The sequence below is a fragment of the Coregonus lavaretus genome (genome assembly GCF_964263955.1).
Source record: "Coregonus lavaretus genome assembly, chromosome: 9".
Taxonomy (NCBI): domain Eukaryota; kingdom Metazoa; phylum Chordata; class Actinopteri; order Salmoniformes; family Salmonidae; genus Coregonus; species Coregonus lavaretus.
Genome location: NC_139996.1, coordinates 51,458,703 through 51,481,322, shown reverse-complemented (window position 1 = coordinate 51,481,322; position 22,620 = coordinate 51,458,703). Strand labels below are relative to the sequence as shown.

Below are 22,620 nucleotides of genomic sequence, written 5' to 3'. Positions count from 1 at the left end.
GGGAGACATATTTTCGTTTTACAGAATATGCAAATTGCAGTAATTTTACTAAAATAACAGTCTGTTTTGGTTATTTTTTTTACTTCAGATAACGTTATTTACATGTCTCATGATGTTTGAATGAAGTTGATATTCTTCCATGATTGCTACTTTTTCCAATTTCTTCTTGGGGTCAACATTTCAGTGTTCCTCACCCCAGTCAGACCACTCCTAGACAGTCCTTACAAAATTATTGGTTGAGAAATTGCTATTGCAAAAAATCTATTTTTGTTATTTTTTAACAATTGAAAACAGTGGCACTAAGGTACTTAATTGTTACCCATTAATGATTTGATGTCGAGATAAAAACGCCTGCATTGGACCTTTAATTTTCCTTTTTGAAGTAGCCCAATGATTGACAGTGGTATAGTGGGTTGGGCTTTGTTGGACAAGCTGAGAGCCATCACAAATGAGTGCAAGTCATTCGCTTTGGCTTTTAATGTAATTGATGAACAAATTGGAAAGCAGAGGACGAGGGACAACGGCGCGGACACCTCACCTTAAAATGTTTCTTCATTTCAATTTAACGCAAACGAGCTTGATGTGAGCAAGGGGGAAACAAGAGCACTTGTTTTTTTTTTTTAACCTTTCTCTCACCTTCACAGTGCACCTATCCACTATTTCACCTCTAGTTTAACTTATTTTGTGGTACCTCGTCGGATACCTTTGGCTTTAGAGCACGGCTTCACCTGGGCACCCTTTTACTGCAGTCTCACGAAACCGCACCAAGATTTCTTCTCCAACTTTCTAAAGCACTTCAGGGAAAAATCCACCAACAGGGAAAAAATACTTTTCTCTTCTACAAAGAAGCGCAAAAGTGACACAATGAGTCTCAAATCTGATTCTGAGCCGAACAACAATGTTGTATCCTTGGAAGAGGAGGTAAGGGGAAGATTAGTCCTTGGTGTTTTGTTACACACTTATTAATCGTGTCAGTGGCGTTGATTGCTTTTTCCAGGTCTAAGGATTCCAAGAAGTCTTATTACTTCTTAAGACTTTGATGTTTTGCATAGTGTGTAAACTTGTAGCGAATGTATCTTCATTTGTAACCTAGCTACTTTGTGTCCTATAAAGAGTTTGGTCATTGTAAAAGTTGCCTGCGAGGTTCCTGTCTTCATATTCGTTATAGCCCGGAGGTTCCAGATATCAAAGCCATTAGTAGAGTTAAATTTTTAGGTTAATGCGTCATGGCCATTGTCCATATTTTTGCGGACTATTTTCCATAGCCTTCCGGAGTGGTGTAAATTGTTATATGAAACTTTGAAAATTAAACTTCTGTAGGACTTGCATATTGCGCCATATAAATCAAAATGTTGGTTTTGATAGGAGTGAGGCTACTATTATTGATTTCAAATTAAATTGTATTTTTCACATGCGCCGAATACCGTGAAATGCTTACTTGCTCAGAATTCACTATTATTTTCACACTTCAACATAACACTTTTTAATATATTTTTTACTAAGTCAATATATTGGATAAGGATATTATGGAGCAAGGAGACCGAAAGCATGTTGACTTTCAGAATCACATTTATGGCTGTCAGTGGATTGACACTATGCGACACACCTGCTGTAACGTAGCCTACCTTGTGGGAAAGCCAGCGTGCGCTCAAACTCCAAATATTGCTTCAATGTGAGGTACAATTTATTCGTCTTGTAAAGGCGAAAATACTTGTAAACTAAATGGAGGATTTCTTAATTAACCTCTTAAGGATCGGACTCTTTATTTTTTCAATTTTCGCCTAAAATGACATACACAAATCTAATTGCCTGTAGCTCAGGACCTGAAGCAAGGATATGCATATTCTTGATATCAATTGAAAGGAAACACTTTTGAAGTTTGTGAAATTAATGTAGGAGAATATAACACATTAGATCTGGTAAACTGCAAACAGTGGGGCCCTGTGGGAATCTCATTTTATTAGTCACCCTTGAGATCATTCCAGAAAAAAAAGTTGGATTTCGATTTCCTGTGTGGGATGTATGTTCAGCTTAGTCTTCCCTTCATAATTGAGACCTTAATAGCTGAACATTTGAGTTCCCTACATTTTTGAGGCATGAATTGGCTGCAACTGCATTTTTATTAAATACAGCAGCTTGATGGATTTTGGAGGCTACTTCACTATATGGGGAGGGGAATGCATAATCAAAATGCACACTGCACATAATCTACAAGTAGGCCTACTGAACAATCTGCAATAATTACTGCTATTCAATGGTCATTTAAGCAATAAGGCACGAGGGGGTGTGGTATATGGCCAATATTCTACGGCCAAGGGCTGTTCTTATGTGCAACGCTGAGTGCCTGGATACAGCCCTTAGCCATGGTATATTGTCCATATACCACAAACACCCGAGGTGACTTATTGCTATTATAAACTGGTTACCAACGTAATTAGAGCAGTAACAATAAATGTTTTGTCATACCCGTGGTGTATGGTGTGATATACCATGTCTGTCAGCCAATCAGCATTCAGGGCTCGAACCACCCAGTTTATAATTAAATATACCCATCGACTCTTGAAGAATATTATACGTAGGCTATGCCTCCATGAAAAACTGTTTTACTCCATTGTTCGTAAACAATGTCTTTAATTTGAACTCATGGATTTTCATTCCTTGCATCCATAGCGCCAACTATGAATTTGAGTAGTTTCTCCAGCACCATCTCTTAGCTTTATAGCAAAAAAGTGGTGGGACTGCTGTTTGGCAAAAAATGAATTAGAGATTGTGGCGTTATGTTACAGCCTTATTCTAAAATGGATTTTTTTTTTTAAAGAATCCTCATCAATCTACACACAACACCCCATAATGACAAAACGAAAACATGTTTTTAGTATGTGTTGCAAATGTATATATAAAAAAATATATATATTTACATAAGTATTCAGACCCTTTGCTATGAGACTTGAAATTGAGCTCGGTGCATCCTGTTTCCATTGATAATCCTTTTGTGTTTCTACAACTTGATTGGAGTCCACCTGTGGTGAATTCAATTGATAGGACATGATTTGGAAAGGCAATTCTGTCTACATAAGGTCCCACAGTTGACAGTGCATGTCAGAGCAGAAACCAAGCCATGAGGTTGAAGGAATTGTCTTTCATTCTTGTTTGGAACTACTAAGACTCTTCCTAGAGCTGGCCGCCCAGCCAAACTGAGCAATCTGGGGAGAAGGGCCTTGGTAGGGAGGTGACCAAGAACCCGATGGTCACTCTGACAGAGCTCCAGCGTTCCTCTGTGGAGATGGGAGAACCTACCAGAAGGACAACCATCTCAGCAACACTTCACCAATCAGGCCTTTATGGTAGTAGCCTGACGGAAGCCACTCCTCAGTAAAAGGCACATGACAGCCCTCTTGAAGTTTGCCAAAAGGCACCTAAAGACTCTGACCATGAGAAACAAGATTCTCTAGTCTGACGAAACCAAGATTGAGCTCTTTGGCCTGAATGCTAAGCATCACGTCTGGAGGAAACATCCTTACGGTGAAGCATGGTGGTGGGAGCATCATGCTATGGGGATGTTATTCAGCGACAGGGACTGGGAGACTAGTCAGGATCGAGGCAAAGATGAATGGGGCGAGGTACAGAGAGCTCCTTGATGAAAACCTTCTCCAGAGCGCTCAGGACCTCAGACTGGATCAAAGGTTCACCTTCCAACAGGACAACGCAGGAGTGGCTTCGGGATGAGTCTCTGAATGTCCTTGAGTGGCCCAGCCAGAGCCCGGACTTGAACCCGATCGAACATCTCTGGAGAGACCTGAAAATAGCTGTGCAGCAACGCTCCCCATCCAACCTGACCGAGCTTGAGAGAATCTGCAGAGAAGAATGGGAGAAACTCCCCAAATACAGGTGTGCCATGCTTGTAGCGTCATACCCAAGAAGACTCGAGGCTGTAATCGCTGCCAAAGGTGCTGAGGGCTGTGTTCGAATACCCATGCTAACATACTGTATACTACATACTTAATGAGTGTATATACTATTAGTTCATTTTAGTATACTGTAAACGAACGGTATCCTTTCAGTTGAGCATAGACAGGCGTAGCGCTACTATCGGAAGTTGACGCTGTTGCTATGCAACCTCTCGACTTCGGGTGTGTTCGTCAATTCAATCTGGAGTGCCAGAGTGCCCACTTGACGTTCGTAAATTCTGAGCGTTTCCCTCTCGGCGCCTTCAGCGTGCACACTGCCAGGCAGTGTCACTGGACGGTCTGGCCGAGGAGTAGGGTTGGTCCGAGCATTCTGACCATCACAAAGGCGGTCAAGCACACAAGCTAGCTGGCTAGCTACTTCCAGACACCTCACTCTGACCATTTTACTCGCCCTAGCAGAGCTGGTTATCCAGAGCGTTGGTGACTAACTGTGCTGCTGGCAACAATTTAATTACGCTTTTTTGCGACGTTTACTGACACCGGTTGTTGAGCATTCATAAATTCATCATATTCTGCGCTCTGGCACACTCAGACGAGAGTGCTCTGAAATCAGATTAGATAGCAAAGGGCGAATTTTGTCCATTGAACGCACAACGACTATAGCACTTCGCTAAAAATTACGTGAATAATCAAGTCAATAAACGTTGGGTAGTTAGTTAGATAGCATATAGTTAATATACTGGCAAGTTCGACGTATTAGTAGCCAACTAACATTACGTAGCTAACATACCGGTACCTACTGCTGTAATGATATGCTATGCAGTTCGTAAGGATAGCGTAGCCAACAAATTGTCAGCCAACGTAGCGTAACTTATTTGAAGTCATTAATTTATTACATTGCTCAACGTATTCTTAACATTTTGTCATAATTAGTTAACGCAATTTAATTTGTATCCGCTCTCGTCGTACTGCATATTCTCCACGATTTTCTACAAATCTGAAAATGTTGTGAAGCCACAGCCATTTTCTGAACTTCATTATGGGCCCTAAAAGCACAGTGTACTTACGTATTTTGGCGAATTTAGTACAACATCTGGGAACTTTTGGCGTACTAACTATTTCCATACTATGACCAATAAGCATACTTCATACTCAATTTACGTCACAAATAGTGCAGTTAGTATGAGTATTAGAACACAGCTAAGGGGTCTGAATACTTTCCGAATGCACTGTATGACATGTCATGTGTGGCTCAGCTGGTAGAGCATGGCCAGGGTTGTGGCTTCGATTCGCACGGGGGACCAGTACAGAAATGTATGCACTTACAGTAGTAAGTCTTATAAGTGACTAAAATGTAAACGATAAGGGCTGTCTATTGGAGGGGAATCCTTTTAGATATACAGTACCAGTCAAAAGTTTGGACACCTACTCACTCATTCAAGGGTTTTTCTTTTTTAGTATTTTCTACATTGTAGAATAATAGTGAAGACCTCAAAACTATGAAATAACACATGGAATTATGTAGTAACCAAAAAAGTGTTAAACAAATCAAAATATATTTTATTCTTCAAATTAGCCACCCTTTGCCTTGACAGCTTTGCACAGTCTTGGCATTCTCTCAACCAGATTCATGAGGTAGTCATCTGGAATGCATTTCAATTAACAGGTGTGCCGCCTTAAATTATTTGTGGAATTTCTTTCCTCGTTAATGCATTTGAGCCAATCAGTTGTGTTGTGACAAGGTAGGGGTGGTATACAGAAGATAGCCCTACGTGGTAAAAGACCAAGTCCATATTATGGCAAGAACCGCTCAAATAAGCAAAGAGAAACGACAGTCCATCATTATTTTAAGCGCTATGAAGAAACTGGCTCTCATGAGGACCGCCACAGGAATGGAGGACCCAGAGTTACCTCTGCTGCAGAGGATAAGTTCATTTAGTTACCAGCCTCAGAAATTCCAGCCCAAATAAATGCTTCACAGAGTTCAAGTAACAGACATCTCAACATCAACTGTTCAGAGGGGACTGCATAAAACCTCTACTAAAGGACACCAATAAGAAGAGACTTGCTTGGGCCAAGAAACACGAGCAATGGACATTAGACCGGTGGAAATCTGTCCTTTTGGTCTGATGAATCCAAATTGGAGATTTTTGGTTCCAACCGCCGTGTTTTTGTGAGATGCAGAGTAGGTGAATGGATGATCTCCTCATGTGTGGTTCCCACCGTGAAGCATGGGAGGAGGTGTGGGGATGCTTTGCTGGTGACACTGACCAATATAAAATCCTCCAGTAGGAGGCAGTGTAACAATTTTTGTTTTCAGCTTGAGTTCAAGCTACCCATTGTGCTGAGGCTGTTGCGATCTTACTCAAATGTTATAGGCCCTATATGTACACTGCTCAAAAAAATAAAGGGAACACTAAAATAACACATCCTAGATCTGAATGAATGAAATAATCTTATTAAATACTTTTTTTTTTACATAGTTGAATGTGCTGACAACAATCACACACAAATGATCAATGGAAATCAAATGTATCAACCCATGGAGGTCTGGATTTGGAGTCACCCTCAAAATTAAAGTGGAAAACCACACTACAGGCTGATCCAACTGATGTAATGTCCTTAAAACAAGTCAAAATGAGGCTCAGTAGTGTGTGCGTGGCCTCCACGTGCCTGTATGACCTCCCTACAACGCCTGGGCATGCTCCTGATGAGGTGGCGGATGGTCTCCTGAGGGATCTCCTCCCAGACCTGGACTAAAGCATCCGCCAACTCCTGGACAGTCTGTGGTGCAACGTGGCGTTGGTGGATGGAGCGAGACATGATGTCCCAGATGTGCTCAATTGGATTCAGGTCTGGGGAACGGGCGGGCCAGTCCATAGCATCAATGCCTTCCTCTTGCAGGAACTGCTGACACACTCCAGCCACATGAGGTCTAGCATTGTCTTGCATTAGGAGGAACCCAGGGCCAACCGCACCAGCATATGGTCTCACAAGGGGTCTGAGGATCTCATCTCGGTACCTAATGGCAGTCAGGCTACCTCTGGCGAGCACATGGAGGTCTGGATTTGGAGTCACCCTCAAAATGCCACCCCACACCATGACTGACCCACCGCCAAACCGGTCATGCTGGAGGATGTTGCAGGCAGCAGAACGTTCTCCACAGCGTCTCCAGACTCTGTCACGTGCTCAGTGTGAACCTGCTTTCATCTGTGAAGAGCACAGGGCGCCAGTGGCGAATTTGCCAATCTTGGTGTTCTCTGGCAAATGCCAAACGTCCTGCACGGTGTTTGGTTGTAAGCACAACCCCCACCTGTGGACATCGGGCCCTCATACCACCCTCATGGAGTCTGTTTCTGACCATTTGAGCAGACTCATGCACATTTGTGGCCTGCTGGAGGTCATTTTGCAGGGCTCTGGCAGTGCTCCTCCTGCTCCTCCTTGCACAAAGGCGGAGGTAGCAGTCCTGCTGCTGGGTTGTTGCCCTCCTACGGCCTTCTCCACGTCTCCTGATGTACTGGCCTGTCTCCTGGTAGCACCTCCATGCTCTGGACACTACGCTGACAGACACAGCAAACCTTCTTGCCACAGCTCGCATTGATGTGCCATCCTGGATGAGCTGCACTACCTGAGCCACTTGTGTGGGTTGTAGACTCCGTCTCATGCTACCACTAGAGTGAAAGCACCGCCAGCATTCAAAAGTGACCAAAACATCAGCCAGGAAGCATAGGAACTGAAAAGTGGTCTGTGGTCACCACCTGCAAAACCAGTCCTTTATTGGGGGTGTCTTGCTAATTGCCTATAATTTCCACCTGTTGTCTATTCCATTTGCACAACAGCATCACTATTGCTCATACCAATCAAATCCTTTCTCCATAAGTGTGTAGTTGAGTAGAAAATATGCGCAAAATGTCACTTGTGAATTTCTTCACAAACTGCAATGAGATCTGTATTTTAATTCTCTACCTGCATGCATTGCACACTTTTTAAAGCTGGAATCCGCATTACGGGAAACAGTGCCACTGTTCACCCCAGCACCTTGTTTTTATTGTTTATGAAACTGAGGCAAGGAACATTCAGCATCGTGGTAAAAACAAAAATCGCAATACATAATCTGCATTGATTTCCGAGGGGGAAAAGTCTTCGTTATTTATTTTGTAATATCGCAAATGGAAGTGGCAGTTTCACCATTACTGATTCCAGCTTTAAGATATTAACTTTTTTTTCTGTGAATTGCTAGATGGTTGTTACTGCGCTGCTATCCTAATTACCCTTGTTAGAAAAGCCAAACGGATTGTGGTCTCCCAGGAATAAAATACTCGTAGTGTCTGAAATGAAGGAAGCGTTTAGTAATTTCCAGTGGATAGTGTATTGGTGGAAATGACCCTCTGTCTTGATTAGGGAAAACCCATCTCTTGATATTGCCTCTTGTTAGTCTTTCCATGATCGTGTGTGCGTGCATACCCTATCCTCCCTTTTAATGTCCTGGAACCTCAAGCTTGGCTAGCTTCTTCTGACATAGGCTTTCTCAATTTGTCTTTTCTTGATTCCTCTGTCTGAACGCTCTTCTACCCCAGTTAAGGTCTCCGTCTGTGATGCCCATTTGGTCTAAAATTAGACGTCATTCACCCATGTGCTTAGTCGGCAGGTTCAACAAGTATCAGTTCTCTTTGGCTGAAGTGGCCTTAATTTTCCCAAAAGGCCTGTTAATGAGCCCTAGGTGGTGTTTACGTTTTATTCCTTCGCAAGCGTGTTCTCGGCCTATTTAGTGCAAAAACATTCCCGCAGATGAACTGTACATGGGCAGAAGTCTCAGAATACCTAATATATTAAGTGTTCTGATATTTGCAAATTTTGCCCAAAGCCCATCAAACGCTAAAGTTAAGAATAACGCACTCACTCTGCACCCTAAAAGGCCACAGAAGTGTAGGCCTTGTCTCAATTGCTTTGTGTTGGTGTGAAGTCTCCTCAGCTGTATAATTTCAGGTTTGCTATTCTTACCTTGTGTAGCATTTTCATTGAGGCTTACTTTGGAAAATCGACCTTTTCATGATAATTTCACTGGTATGCAGGTGTCAAAGGCTCAAAGCAAACCCAAATGAACCCTGAAGTTTGACTTCTCCATTGTTGTGAATTGAAATTAGTGTCAATGCTGATAGTTGTAATTGCTAGATGTTTCCAATGTTGAATGTACACCTCTTCTGACCCGTCTCTGCTTCACCTAGTTATGGATTCTCTCTGCGTTCTCATGTACATTGGTTGGCTTCTTCACTCATTCTGACATGCCTAATAGTTGTTTTTCTGGAATTTGAAGCTACATAAGAAGTAGGCTACTTGAGCTAATAAAAGGACATTGACAAATTATAACTTGGCTATATAAACTAGGGTTGTTTTTTGTAAGGGTGTTATGTCTTGCACTTTTCATTCTATTATCCCATGCCTGCCTCACTCACGCACCCAAACATTGGTTCCTGAACCCCAAACATATTATTCCTGTTGCCAGGACAAAATGTGTTCAAAATCAAAGCATTAAAAAACAAATGGCGTAGCCAGGTTTGAATTGGGGGCATGCATATTGCCTCAACCCTCACTCTTGGATGCACCCTTGTGATTTTTATACCCTACTATGGAAACCTAATCTGACCTTTTTTAGTAGCATGTGTCTCATTTTGTGTTTCCAGGTACGAACTCTCTTTGTCAGCGGCCTTCCAGTTGACATCAAGCCACGGGAACTCTACCTGCTCTTCAGACCATTTAAGGTAGCCCCCCCCCCCCCGATTCACCTTATTGACATGCTTAATAAGTGTATCCATCTTGTCAAGTTTGCTGTTCTTATTGTGCAACCTTCCTGCCATTTCTATGGTGACTTACAAGGTGTTTGGGGTTTTACTTGCATTTGCAGGGTTATGAAGGATCCCTTATTAAGTTGACATCAAAGCAGGTGAGATTAAGTCCATATCCAAGGTATGATGGGTACTGGAGTCTGTATAGTCAGCATGTTTGTACTGTAGACATTTTAGACTTTCTCATGACGCTCTAGTAGTCTACATATTAAATGTTTCCTTCATTACTACTGCTAACACACCATTGTTTGCATGTGGAAATGTAACAGTGTACCTTTTTTTTAAGCCAATTTAAGGGCCATCGGTCTTTCCCTGTACTGTCTCTGATGCTCTGTTCTCTCGCTCTCTTTTCCAGCCTGTCGGGTTTGTTACCTTTGATAACCGGACTGGCGCTGAAGCGGCAAAGAACGCATTAAACGTAAGCAGCCATTCAGCCGTTAATAAGCGGACATGAGGCTAGCCCTGAATTATTGAGTAGTCCTCTTCAACCTTTGGGGATATGTCTTTATGCTGAACTGCAGGTTGACACCTTGACATAAGAACGGAATGTTAACCTTGACCTCAATTCCAAAATGCAATATTGTTGGGTCATGACTGCCCACCTATGACTCAATTGTCTACTTGTCATAATGCAGTTGAAATGTGACAGGATGGCTTTTTTTACTGCGATATCTTTCACATCTGTTTCAACTAATGGAGTCCTGTATGGCCTATAACCAAAGTAAACTGAAAGCCCTCCCTTTCCATATTGTCCAGAAGCTCTACACCCCCCTCTCCTTATATAAGCGTTTTCCTCAATGGGCTTTTCTGAAGTTACCATGGTATAGTAATCTTACCTGCATGCATGTGAGCACAGACTAAAGAGCACTTTACACCTCTTCGCAGAGTATCTCCACCGCTGCCCCCTTCTCCACCCCCTTACAGTGTTCCCCATCTCTCCCTAGGGGATCCGTTTTGACCCAGAGAGTCCCCAGACTCTGCGCTTAGAGTTCGCTAAAGCCAACACGAAGATGGCAAAGAGTAAGCTGATGGCCACGCCGAACCCCACAAATATCCACCCAGCTCTAGGAGCACACTTCATTGCACGGGACCCATGTAAGTCTGCGGCTGTACCCTAGAAACACTCACCACGCGGACATAGGCTACTACCAATCCCCCTCTTTCCTCCCTCTCCTTTTAGAATATGCCCTACAGACAATGCTGGGTCAACTAATTCACCTCTACACCTCAAGTAGATTTTTCGGATCTGTTGCTTTCTCCAGATCATGTAGTTTTGTCTCGGCTGGTCAGGCACAACTAGGTAGTGCACGATGTTCCACTTCAATTAAATTCACCACAATTGTTGGAACCAGGACTTAGAGGGGTTAATCAAACCCACATACACCTGCACTTTGCTCCCCCAACATTCTGTAAAATCCCCACTTTAAATAGTCTCGGCTCCTGTCCTTCATGACGGGTCTCCAGTAGTAAGGCACGAGGAAAGGAGGCGCTTCAGACTAGCTGGACATGGACCCAGTTTGAGTGCTTGACCAGTACATCGTCCTGCCCTTATTCATGGATCACTGATCTAACATATTTGCACAGGTGTAAACAATTGGGTTGGGAACTTCATTTCACCTGTCTTATTCTGTTAAATCAAAGATCATCTGGAGGGCCAATTACTTTTTAAACATGACCATAGTCCTGGGTTATGTTTAGTAGGCACCTAAAGGGAGAACATGCTTTGAAACGGGGAGATGCTACATGACATTTCCCAGAAGTTATCTTTCTGTTCCCCCCCAAAATAATTCCCAAGTGTAGATCAGAACTACTACTATGCATTTGAGGATATCTTTTTCATATAGATGACCTGACGGGGGCAGCACTGATCCCGGCCTCTCCCGAGGCGTGGGCCCCTTACCCCCTGTATGCCACGGAGCTTCCCCCTGGGCTCCCCCACGCTGCCTTTACCTACCCGGCCGCTGCCGCCGCTGCCGCAGCCCTCCACGCCCAGGTGAGGGACCAACCGGTGGGTCTACTGCCTCTTCAGCGTCTCACTCATTTACCATGCCTTGCTCTGTGTCGCATGTGATCGCAAACCAAGCAGGAACATGCATGGATACACATCAGGATTGGGATCAATCCCAAATAAAATGTTTCTCCTAAATTGGAAATTCATTCTTGATTGTACATGATTGAAATGGAACTACTATCATCTGACATCACAAGGAACCAGTAGTGAGCTTATCCACCCTTAAACATTCACAACCTGACACTGTATTGTTCAGCATGACAGGGGATCCATTCTGTGTGCATTTAGGGGGCTTGGTGCCAAGCCCACTGACCTGCCGGTCTTGCATACTGTAAGAAACCACAGCAGTGTCCAACCTCTGTCCGCTTCACTCCTTTCATAAAATTCCTCACAGCAACATTCCTGTGCGCAGGAATCGTTGCTAAGAGATCACAACAGAGGAAATCTGTTTTTAATTGGCTCTCAGGTTGGATTATGCATTGGTCGTTGAGTGAATCTGTTGCCCATAAAGTCCTGTTAAACTTTAGTCAAGCCTCTCCACTGTTGGCTGTTTTTATGACCTCTTAAAACCAGTAAGTGAGGACAGTCTTGACAGAACTGCTCAGGTAGAGCATTGTTTGTTTTATTCACAATGAACTCTGACCCTCAAGTATGATACATGGAATTGAGGTCTCATTAAATACGGGGTAAAGTGTCTCGCATTGTTTCTGGTGTATGACATCTGTTGCATGACATTTTAAGTTGCTTGCTTCGCCCCTGATATGCATCTTGATGGCTTTGTCTCAAGTAAAATATCATACATTTTATTTTATTTTCCAGTATAAGAATGTAGCCTATCACTCTGGTGACTAGCGTGGTATGACTCTAAATGTTTTTAATGGGGTTCATTGTAAACCTTTAATCGGTTGTGACTGGTTGTCCCGAGAACCAGCTCTCGGTGAGCAATCCAATAACTCAATGCGAGTTAAAGGTCAAAGCAGTATAGGGGTCGACCATGTTCTGCCTGCCAGCACATATCGACCTGAACCTAATGTAATGTACTTCAGGGCTACAGTGTACCTGAAGTCTTGGGTATGTTTTCCTGTAGCTGTTCCCTTTGTTCCCAATATTCTGGTTTAAGGGAATGCAGTTGTCTTTTCTCACTCACACATTCAATCCCAGTTTTTCCATGGGTGGGAATGTACTTAACCGTTCCCTTAATAGTTGTGGAATACACAACAATTGGACACCTTCCTGGAAACCACATGTTGATGGCTGGCTGCAAAAGAGACTTGATGGTGAATGTGCAGTCAAATCTCACTAACTGCTAACAGTAAAGTTCAGTGATGTGAATGAGGGGATCCATACTTCATTCATTCCCCTCAAGGTGCATAGGTAATCGTACAGTCTTAGGTCAGAGGGCCTTTTATGTAATGTGTAGCGCCTGCAGAGCTAAGCCCCCGAATTCCTCAAGTTGACTTATGAGATGCTGTGTATTCGCAGTAGTCACCAACCTTGGCCCTGGAGAACTATATGGGGTTTGTACGTTTTTATAAAAATAGTTTTATCAAATAAAATTGTAGTTGTCACATGCGCCGAATACAACAGGTGTAGTAGACCTTACCGTGAAATGCTTACTTACAAGCCCTTAACCAACAATGCAGTTAAGAAAAATTAGAGCTAAGAAAATATTTACTAAATAAACTAAAGAGGAAAAAATCTTCAATAACGTGGCTATATACAGTGAGGGGGGGGGGGGGGGGGGGGGGAAGAAGTATTTGATCCCCTGCTGATTTTGTACGTTTGCCCACTGACAAAGACATGATCAGTCTATAATTTTAATGGTAGGTTTATTTGAACAGTGAGAGACAGAATAACAACAACAAAATCCAGAAAAACGCATGTCAAATGTTATAAATTGATCCACGACCCATTTTCAATGCCCTGGCTGAGGGAAGGAGGTTCTCACCCAAGATTTGACGGTACATGGCCCCGTCCATCGTCCCTTTGATGCGGTGAAGTTGTCCTGTCCCCTTAGCAGAAAAACACCCCCAAAGCATAATGTTTCCACCTCCATGTTTGACGGTGGGGATGGTGTTCTTGGGGTCATAGGCAGCATTCCTCCTCCTCCAAACATGGCGAGTTGAGTTGATGCCAAAGAGCTCGATTTTGGTCTCATCTGACCACAACACTTTCACCCAGTTCTCCTCTGAATCATTCAGATGTTCATTGGCAAAGTTCAGACGGCCCTGTATATGCGCTTTCTTGAGCAGGGGGACCTTGCGGGCGCTGCAGGATTCAGTCCTTCACGGCGTAGTGTGTTACCAATTGTTTTCTTGGTGACTATGGTCCCAGCTGCCTTGAGATCATTGACAAGATCCTCCTGTGTAGTTCTGGGCTGATTCCTCACCGTTCTCATGATCATTGCAACTCCATAAGGTGAGATCTTGCATGGAGCCCCAGGCCGAGGGAGATTGACAGTTCTTTTGTTTCTTCCATTTGCGAATAATCGCACCAACTGTTGTCCCCTTCTCACCAAGCTGCTTGGCGATGGTATTGTAGCCCATTCCAGCCTTGTGTAGGTCTACAATCTTGTCCCTGAGCTCCTTGGTCTTGGCCATGGTGGAGAGTTTGGAATCTGATTGATTGCTTGCTTCTGTGGACTGATGTCTTGTGTGTATATAGGTAACAAGCTGATATTAGGAGCACTCCCTTTAAGAGTGTGCTCCTAATCTCAGCTCGTTACCTGTATAAAAGACACCTGGGAGCCAGAAATATTTCTGATTGAGAGGGGGTCAAATACTTATTTCCCTCATTAAAATACAAATCAATTTATAACATTTCTGACATGCGTTTTTCTGGATTTTTGTTGTTATTCTGTCTCTCACTGTTCAAATAAACCTACCATTTAAAATTATAGACTGATCATGTCTTTGTCTGTGGGCAAACGTACAAAATCAGCAGGGGATCAAATACTTTTTTTCCCTCACTGTACAGGGGGTCCCGAGTCAATGTGCGGGGGTACAGGTTAGTCGAGGTAATATGTACATGTAGGGTTAAAGTGACTATGATAGATAAAACAGCGAGTAGCAGCCTAGCACAAACACAATTTGGTTAACACGGGTATCTGGGCCCATATTTGTAGTAGTGATGATATAGATGAGCCCCCCCCCCCCTCTTATTCATTGATTTTTAAAAGACAACTGATGCTAGATCTGCATTGTTTAGTGCTGGCTGGAACAAAAGCCTGCACACCTTGTAGCTCTGTTTTACTGTAGTAAAACCACCTCCCTCACAGTTGGTAGGTCTAGGGTGAAGCTACCCCTAGATGCTGATATTGAGTCAGTTTTGCATTTGCCCCACTAATGGTTAGGATTGGGGGAGTAGATGCTGATCCCCTAGATCTGTATCACAGGCGGCTGGTAGCACCTTAATTAGTGAGGACAGGCTCCTAGCAATGTCTGGAATGGAATAGATGCAATGGTATCAAACATATGGTTTCCATGTTTGATACTACTCCATTCCAGCATTTGAGCTGTCCTCCCATCAGCAGCCTCCTGTGATCTGTACCGACAGTGGCTTGCGAAAGTATTCACCCCTCTTTGGCATTTTTCCTATTTCGTTGCCTTACAACCTGGAATTAAAATGGATTTTGGGGGGTATTGTATCATTTGATTTACACAACATGCCTACCACTTTGAAGATGCAACTTTTCTTTTTGTGAAACAAAAAAAAAGACACAACAGAACTTGAGCGTGCAGAACTTCACCCCCCCAAAGCCAATACTTTGTAGAGCCACCTTTTGCAGCAATTACAGCTGCAAGTCTCTTGGGGTATGTCTCTATAAGCTTGGCACATCTACCAACTGGGAATTTTGCCCATTCTTCAAGGCAAAACTGCTCCAGCTCCTTCAAGTTGGATGGGTCCCGCTGGTGTACAGCAATCTTTAAGTTATACCAAAGATTCTCAATTGGATTGAGGTCTGGGCTTTGACTAGGCCATTCCAAGACATTTAAATGTTTCCCCTTAAACCACTCGAGTGTTGCTTTAGCAGTATGCTTAGGGTCATTGTTCTGCTGGAAGGTGAACCTCCATCCCAGTCTAAAATCTCTGGAAGACTGAAACCGGTTTCCCTCAACAATTTCCCTGTATTTAGCGCCATCCATCATTCCTTCAATTCTCACCAGTTTCCCAGTCCCTGCCGATGGAAAAACATCCACACAGCATGATGCTGCCACCACCATGCTTCACTGTGGGGATGGTGTTCTCGGGGTGATGAGAGGTTTGCGCCAGACATAGCGTTTTCCTCAATGGTCAAAAAGCTCAATTTTAGTCTCATCTGACCAGAGTACCTTCTTCCATATGTTTGGGGAGTCTCCCACATGCCTTTTGGCGAACTCCAAACATGTGTGCTTTTTTTTTTTTTTTTTTTTTTTTTTTAAGCAATGTATTTTCTGGCCACTCTTCCGTAAAGCCCAGCTCTGTGGAGTGTACGGCTTAAAGTGGTCCTATGGACAGATACTCCAATCTCCGCTGTGGAGCTTTGCAGCTCCTTCAGGGTTATCTTTGGTCTCTTTGTTGCCTCTCTGATTAATGCCCTCCTTGCCTGGTCTGTGGGTTTTGGTGGGCGGCCCTCTCTTGGCAGGTTCGTTGTGGTGCCATATTCTTTCCATCTTTTAATAATGGATTTAATGGTGCTCTGTGGGATGTTCAAAGTTTTGGAAAAAAAATTTAACCCAACCCTGATCTGTACTTCTCCACAACCTTGTCCCTGACCTGGTTTGGAGAGCTCATTGGTCTTCATGGTGCCGCCTGCTTGATGGAGCCCCTTGCTTAGTGGTGTTGCAGACTCTGGGGCCTTTCAGTGTGTGTGTGTGTGTATATATATATATATATATATATATATATATATATATATATATATACACATACAGTGAGGGGGGAAAAAAGTATTTGATCCCCTGCTGATTTTGTATGTTTGCCCACTGACAAAGAAATGATCAGTCTATAATTTTAATGGTAGGTTTATTTGAACAATGAGAGACAGAATAACAACAAAATCCAGAAAAACGCATGTCAAATGTTATAAATTGATTTGCATTTTAATGAGGGAAATAAGTATTTGACCCCCTCTCAATCAGAAATATTTCTTGCTCCCAGGTTTCTTTTATACAGGTAACGAGCTGAGATTAGGAGCACACTCTTAAAGGGAGTGCTCCTAATCTCAATTTGTTACCTGTATAAAAGACACCTGTCCACAGAAGCAATCAATCAGATTCCAAACTCTTCACCATGGCTAAGACCAAAGAGCTCTCCAAGGATGTCAGGGACAAGATTGTAGACCTACACAAGGCTGGAATGGGCTACAAGACCATCGCCAAGCAGCTTGGTGAGAAGGTGACAACAGTTGGTTTGATTATTCGCAAATGGAAGAAACTCAAAAGAACTATCAATCTCCCTCTGCCTGGGGCGCTCCATGCAAGATCTCACCTCGTGGAGTTGCAATGATCATGAGAACGGTGAGGAATCAGTCCAGAACTACACGAGAGGATCTTGTCAATGATCTCAAGGCAGCTGGGACCTTAGTCACCAAGAAAACAATTGGTAACACACTACGTTGTGAAGGACTGAAATCCTGCAGCGCCCGCAAGGTCCCCCTGCTCAAGAAAGCACATATACAGGGCCGTCTGAACTTTGCCAATGAACATCTGAATGATTCAGAGGAGAACTGGATGAAAGTGTTGTGGTCAGATGAGACCAAAATGGAGCTCTTTGGCATCAACTCAACTTGCTGTGTTTGGAGGAGGAGGAATGCTGCCTATGACCCCAAGAACACCATCCCCACCGTCAAACATGGAGGTGGAAACATTATTCTTTGGGGGTGTTTTTCTGCTAAGGGGACAGGACAACTTCACCGCACCAAAGGGACGATGGACAGGGCCATGTACTGTCAAATCTTGGGTGAGAACCTCCTTCCCTCAGCCAGGGCATTGAAAATGGGTCGTGGATGGGTATTCCAGCATGACAATGACCCAAAACACACAGCCAAGGCAACAAAGGAGTGGCTCAAGAAGCACATTAAGGTCCTGGAATGGCCTAGCCAGTCTCCAGACCTTAATCCCATAGGAAATCTGTGGAGAGAGCTGAAGGTTCGAGTTGCCAAACGTCAGCCTCGAAACCTTAATGACTTGGAGAAGATCTGCATAGAGGAGTGGAACAAAATCCCTCCTGAGATGTGTGTAAACCTGGTGGCCAACTACAAGAAACGTCTGACCTCTGTGATTGCCAACAAGGGTTTTGCCACCAAGTACTACTTATTTCCCTCATTAAAATGCAAATCAATTTATAACATTTTTGACATGCGTTTTTCTGGATTTTTTGTTGTTATTCTGTCTCTCACTGTTCAAATAAACCTACCATTAAAATTATAGACTGATCATGTCTTTGTCAGTGGGCAAACGTACAAAATCAGCAGGGGATCAAATACTTTTTTTCCCTCACTGTGTGTGTATATATATATGCGATCATGTGACACTTGGATTGCACACAGATGGACTTTATTTAACTAATTATGTGACTTCTGAAGGTAATTGGTTGCACCAGATCTTATTTAGGGGCTTCATAGCAAAGGGTGTGAATACAGATGCACACACCACTTTTCTGTTAATTTCTTTTTTTTGTTGAAACATCTAAAAAAAATTTTCACCAATTTGGACTATTTTGTGTATGTCCATTACATGAAATCCAAATAAAAATCCATTTTAAATTTCAGGTTGTAATGCAACAAAATAGGGAAAACGCCAAGGGGGATGAATACTTTTGCAAGGCACTGTATGGGAAACTTCACACTGGAGCCTGTGGCTAATAGTGTGCCCTAACCCGCTGCGTTTTGTTACTTAAAGTTTGACCCAACAATGGTGGCTGCTCATTGATAGGCTCCATCTCATCCTCTTTGCATAGGAAGTTAATTGTTAAGTCTATTTTCCAAGACCGAGGAATGTGCGGCATTCTGAGGGGCGTGTTCAGGGGGAAAGAAAATAATGTAACATGACCACAGGGTATGGAAGTGCCAAACACATTGTCTGGTGTTCTCCTCCAGGTGCCCTTGGCCAGAACACAAAGGTCTAATGCGTGGCACTGTCCAATGGGGGATAGGACAGGAAAACAAGTTATGGCGACGTGGTGAAAGCTACAGAAATTGGGTCTGAATACAGTAGCTTTCCTATACAGCTCAGTGGATGGTTTGTAGAGTAGATTGACACTAATGCCGTCTACGTGTGGAGTTGTATGTTAAATTTCGTGTCAGTGAAAGTCCATTATTTGACCTTGGAAAAAAAAAAACATTATTTACCCCAGGATTCTTCAACTGGTGACTATCTGGGAGAATAAAGAAAAAGGAGCACTCTGTTGCGTAAATCGGATAGATTTATTGACGGGACAAACAATAGCTGCTCTTAAACAATTGAATGTCTGTAAAGCGTCTGAAGCAATATTCACACAACCAAGCATTTGGTATCCCTGAAAGTAATTTCTCTGGTAAGGTGATCAGCAGTATACTAGACCAGTATTCCACCTGAGTGGTGTTCATAAGGCACCACATGGAAGAAAATGGACAGACAGGGAGGGACTACCTTGTCTAACTCAAACACAGAACATGACCCAAGCATGGGCTTTGCTGCTGGAGTGCCCTCTCTAAGTCTGCTTTGTATTCCCCAGATGCGTTGGTATCCGTCCCCGTCTGAAACCTCACAACCAGGATGGAAATCCCGTCAGTTCTGTTAAGTGTTTAGTAAGTATGACCCTTCCCAAGAATCCTAGCTAACGGTCTGCGTCTGAAATGGCACCTTGTTATTTGGTGCACAACTTTTGACCAGGGCCTACGTAGGAAGTAGTGCACTATAGAGTAAAGGGTTGCCTTTTCAAACTCAGCCCATGTCGTCATTTCCTGGGCTGTCACATGTGATGCTTTCAGTTGGCTAATTTGTATGGACTTGCAAAACAATGTTTTTAAACAATTTTCTCAATCTCACCAGATGCCATTCAGTACCTGAAGGTTTTTGATTTTCCCTCAGAGCGGAGTAAAGGTATTTTGAACTCAATTGAATTTAAATCAGGTTTATTTAACGGACATTAAGGTGCATTACCGATGTTGCTTTCCTCGCAGAAAAATGGAAAGGAGGATTTTGCGACCGTGGAAACATCTTGCGGACGACAATCTGAAGCGGACAACAATCTGACTTTTTGACCTTTGACGGTACAGTCCCAAAAAAAAAAAACCTGTGCGAGCAGTCTTTACTCGAAGTGGACCTAACGCTGTGCTGAAAACTATCTAGCTGCTCTATTGGGTGTGGGAGGGTGGGTGGGACTTGACAATCAATGCATGTTGAGGCATCCAGCCTGAATTAGAAATCAAAATTGTCCTCGTTTCATAGTGCTTATGTTGCCATAATAGCGAGAGGTCTCGGCGGACTCCTACAGTATGTTTTCATTATTCTTAGTCTCACTTCTTTGACGATTATCTTGGATTGAGTTGCTTACGATGTTACCTGCAGAGTAGATGCAGACATCTTGTTACTTGTCATTTTCTTTTTTCTTTTTTCAGAATGGATAATGTATGCACTGGGTTATTTTTCTTCCTCTGCTCTTTAACTGTAAACCTGTCCAAGAATGGTGATGCGGTCTGTAACCTTGGACCTTTTGAATGCATCCTCTAAAGACCCAGTTTTGCCAAAATATCTGTCTGTTTAGAGGTATATTTGAACAAAAAAGTAAGTACAAGTATTTTTGTACATCTGTGTAATGAGTATTTATGCATTTTTGTGCAATTAAATAAGTAATCTGTATAAGTTGATGTTTAGTCTGCCCTTGTGGGTTTATTTGGTGTTATTTTTGATGGATGTTAAATCCTGTCTATAATATCCTGTTTTGAAGTAGAAAAAAGTGCAATTTTCTTTGGCTTGATGTTTAAATACTGAAATATTCTGACCGTGGCAGTCAGAACTGCTACTGTACATGGACTGCTAACATGAGATTGCAGTAAAAAAAATGCTGATCATTTCAGAATGTGAAACTGGATAATAAATGGATTCATCTGAAGCAGTGTGGTTGTTTTTTTTAACACTACAAGGGACTGTGATTATCAAATGTTACCTCTGAACTGAAGGATAGAGCATGATTGAGCTGAACATAAATGTACACTTTGAATTGGGCACTTTTGGTTTCTGGTTGCCCCCTTGATGTCCTTGGATTGTACACTGCTCAAACAAATAAAGGGAACACTTAAACAACACAAAGTAACTCCAAGTCAATCACACTTCTGTGAAATCAAACTGTCCACTTAGGAAGCAACACTAATTGACAATACATTTCACATGCTGTTGTGCAAATGGAATAGACAACAGGTGGAAATTATAGGCAATTAGCAAGACATCCCCAATAAAGGACTGGTTTTGCAGGTGATGACCACTGACCACTTCTCAGTTCCTATGCTTCCTGGCTGATGTTTTGGTCACTTTTGAATGCTGGCGGTGCTTTCACTCTAGTGGTAGCATGAGACGGAGTCTACAACCCACACAAGTGGCTCAGGTAGTGCAGCTCATCCAGGATGGCACATCAATGCGAGCTGTGGCAAGAAGGTTTGCTGTGTCTGTCAGCGTAGTGTCCAGAGCATGGAAGTGCTACCAGGAGACAGGCCAGTACATCAGGAGACGTGGAGAAGGCCGTAGGAGGGCAACAACACATCAGCAGGACTGCTACCTCCGCCTTTGTGCAAGGAGGAGCAGGAGGAGCACTGCCAGAGCCCTGCAAAATGACCTCCAGCAGGCCACAAATGTGCATGTGTCTGTTTCTGACCGTTTGAGCAGACTCCATGAGGGTGGTATGAGGGCCCGACGTCCACAGGTGGGGGTTGTGCTTACAGCCCAACACCGTGCAGGACGTTTGGCATTTGCCAGAGAACACCAAGATTGGCAAATTCGCCACTGGCGCCCTGTGCTCTTCACAGATGAAAGCAGGTTCACACTGAGCATATGTGACAGAGTCTGGAGATGCCGTGGAGAACGTTCTGCTGCCTGCAACATCTTCCAGCATGACCGGTTTGGCGGTGGGTCAGTCATGGTGTGGGGTGGCATTTCTTTGGGGGGCCGCACAGCCCTCCATGTGCTCGCCAGAGGTAGCCTGACTGCCATTAGGTACCGAGATGAGATCCTCAGACCCCTTGTGAGACCATATGCTGATGCGGTTGGCCCTGGGTTCCTCCTAATGCAAGACAATGCTAGACCTCATGTGTCTGGAGTGTGTCAGCAGTTCCTGCAAGAGGAAGGCATTGATGCTATGGACTGGCCCGCCCGTTCCCCAGACCTGAATCCGATTGAGCACATCTGGGACATCATGTGTCACTCCATCCACCAACGCCACATTGCACCACAGACTGTCCAGGAGTTGGCGGATGCTTTAGTCCAGGTCTGGGAGGAGATCCCTCAGGAGACCATCCGCCACCTCATCAGGAGCATGCCCAGGCGTTGTAGGGAGGTCATACAGGCACGTGGAGGCCACACACACACTACTGAGCCTCATTTTGACTTGTTTTAATGACATTACATCAAAGTTGGATCAGCCTGTAGTGTGGTTTTCCACTTTAATTTTGAGGGTGACTCTAAATCCAGACCTCCATGGGTTGATAAATTTGATTTCCATTGATCATTTTTGTGTGATTTTGTTGTCAACACATTCAACTATGTAAAGAAAAAAGTATTTAATGAGATTATTTCATTCATTCAGATCTAGGATGTGTTATTTTAGTGTTCCCTTTATTTTTTTGAGCAGTGTATTTCTTTCCATCCTGCTTTGAGGCTTTGTTATAATGGATGCCTAGGAGCAG

General features: G+C 43.4%; 1 protein-coding gene across 4 annotated transcripts; it reads left to right on the top strand.

The window, feature by feature from the left end:
- Window positions 1-415: 415 nt before the first annotated feature.
- Window positions 416-20,837, top strand: rbpms2a (RNA binding protein, mRNA processing factor 2a). Of its 4 annotated transcripts, none has more exons than XR_014613708.1 (9): window positions 416-921; window positions 9,590-9,667; window positions 9,811-9,849; window positions 10,107-10,169; window positions 10,696-10,846; window positions 11,596-11,744; window positions 19,458-19,530; window positions 19,775-19,825; window positions 19,906-20,837. XR_014613708.1 is itself a non-coding variant. In XM_084168393.1 (8 exons), the coding sequence occupies exons 1-7, from the start codon at window positions 865-867 to the stop codon at window positions 19,521-19,523; spliced, it is 618 nt and encodes a 205-aa protein (XP_084024519.1). In that variant the 5' UTR covers window positions 454-864; the 3' UTR covers window positions 19,524-19,530; window positions 19,775-20,837. The 4 variants fall into 4 exon arrangements, 2 of the variants coding, with proteins under 2 accessions (XP_084024519.1, XP_084024520.1); XR_014613709.1 differs by having other exon boundaries at window positions 454-921; window positions 11,596-11,759; XM_084168393.1 differs by having other exon boundaries at window positions 454-921; window positions 11,596-11,759; window positions 19,775-20,837.
- The last annotated feature ends 1,783 nt before the right edge of the window (window positions 20,838-22,620 follow it).